Here is a 1,086-nt window from a genome sequence, read left to right as displayed (position 1 = left end):
ACAAAATTTACAGATTTACTAGCATTCAGTGGGCCGGCACCTGAGAGAATCAATGGTAGACTTGCCATGATTGGGTTTGTTACTGCTATGGGAGTAGAACTTGCTAAAGGTACTGATGTTGCAGCACAGTTGGGTGATGGAGGACTACCATGGTTTCTATATACATGTGTTTTGCTATCCGTGGCTTCAATTGTCCCATTGGCTCAAGGTGTGAGTGTTGAATCGAAATCAGACGGTATCATGTCCTCCACTGCTGAGATGTGGAACGGTAGAGCAGCAATGCTGGGTTTGGTTGCATTGGTGCTCACTGAAGTTGCCAAGGGAGGAGCTCTCATATAAATTACATGATTTTGATCTATTTCAAGTACTCATTCTTGGCGTTTTGGAAGGTTAAAATTTTACTAGGCCCCTTGTAAATGTTTTTGATCATCACATATATGAAAAGTTGTGCTCGCCTTTATTAGTATATGTTTTAGCCAATTACAAAATCATTATAATATATCTCTCCCCATCACCATGGACGATTTTTCAAGTGAAATTGGTAAGTGTGTGGCCAAGTATTACCGTGGATAAACAGTAAATCAAGATGGTAAATTCAAAAAGGACCCTCACCCACCCTTCGTTTTAAACAACTCAATCAAGATTAAAAAAGAAAAACCAGCAGTAAAAGCTTTTATTAGGATATATACCAGTAGTCAAGGTCATGTTGACTTGACTATCGTAGTCTGTCTCTCAATGTATAAATATCTCTCATATGTGTTTGTGTAATCTACCGAATTAATATCTTTCGTAATAAAAATACTCTAATTACTGTGTAATAACTTTCTCATGGTATCATTGAGGTCGATTTGGGATTAACTCTATCACAACAAGTTTTTCAATAAGTTTCTTCCACAGAGTGTGATTTAATCACGATTTAGATCAAATACTTAAAAAAATTCTGATCTTCGCCCATTTCTTGATCCACAATTTCAGTCATCTTCTTGATTTCTTGGAATTTAGGGTTTTTCAAATACGTTTTCAATATCTTCAACAACAACAATAACAATTTCTCATTCTTTCATTAATTTTTCATGCCGAGTACTA

The 1,086-nt window shown here is 36.0% G+C and overlaps 1 protein-coding gene across 1 annotated transcript; it reads left to right on the top strand.

Annotated features, from left to right (window-relative positions):
• Positions 1–6: 6 nt before the first annotated feature.
• On the top strand, positions 7–532 carry LOC113343785 (early light-induced protein 1, chloroplastic-like; the record flags this gene model as incomplete). Its single annotated transcript, XM_026587911.1, has 1 exon — positions 7–532. A coding segment is annotated over one exon (333 nt), but the record flags the coding sequence as incomplete, so codon positions are not given.
• Positions 533–1,086: the final 554 nt, after the last annotated feature.

Source organism: Papaver somniferum, unplaced genomic scaffold (genome assembly GCF_003573695.1).
Source record: "Papaver somniferum cultivar HN1 unplaced genomic scaffold, ASM357369v1 unplaced-scaffold_6508, whole genome shotgun sequence".
NCBI classification, from domain to species: Eukaryota; Viridiplantae; Streptophyta; class Magnoliopsida; order Ranunculales; family Papaveraceae; genus Papaver; species Papaver somniferum.
This window is presented reverse-complemented; position numbering and strand designations above follow the sequence as displayed.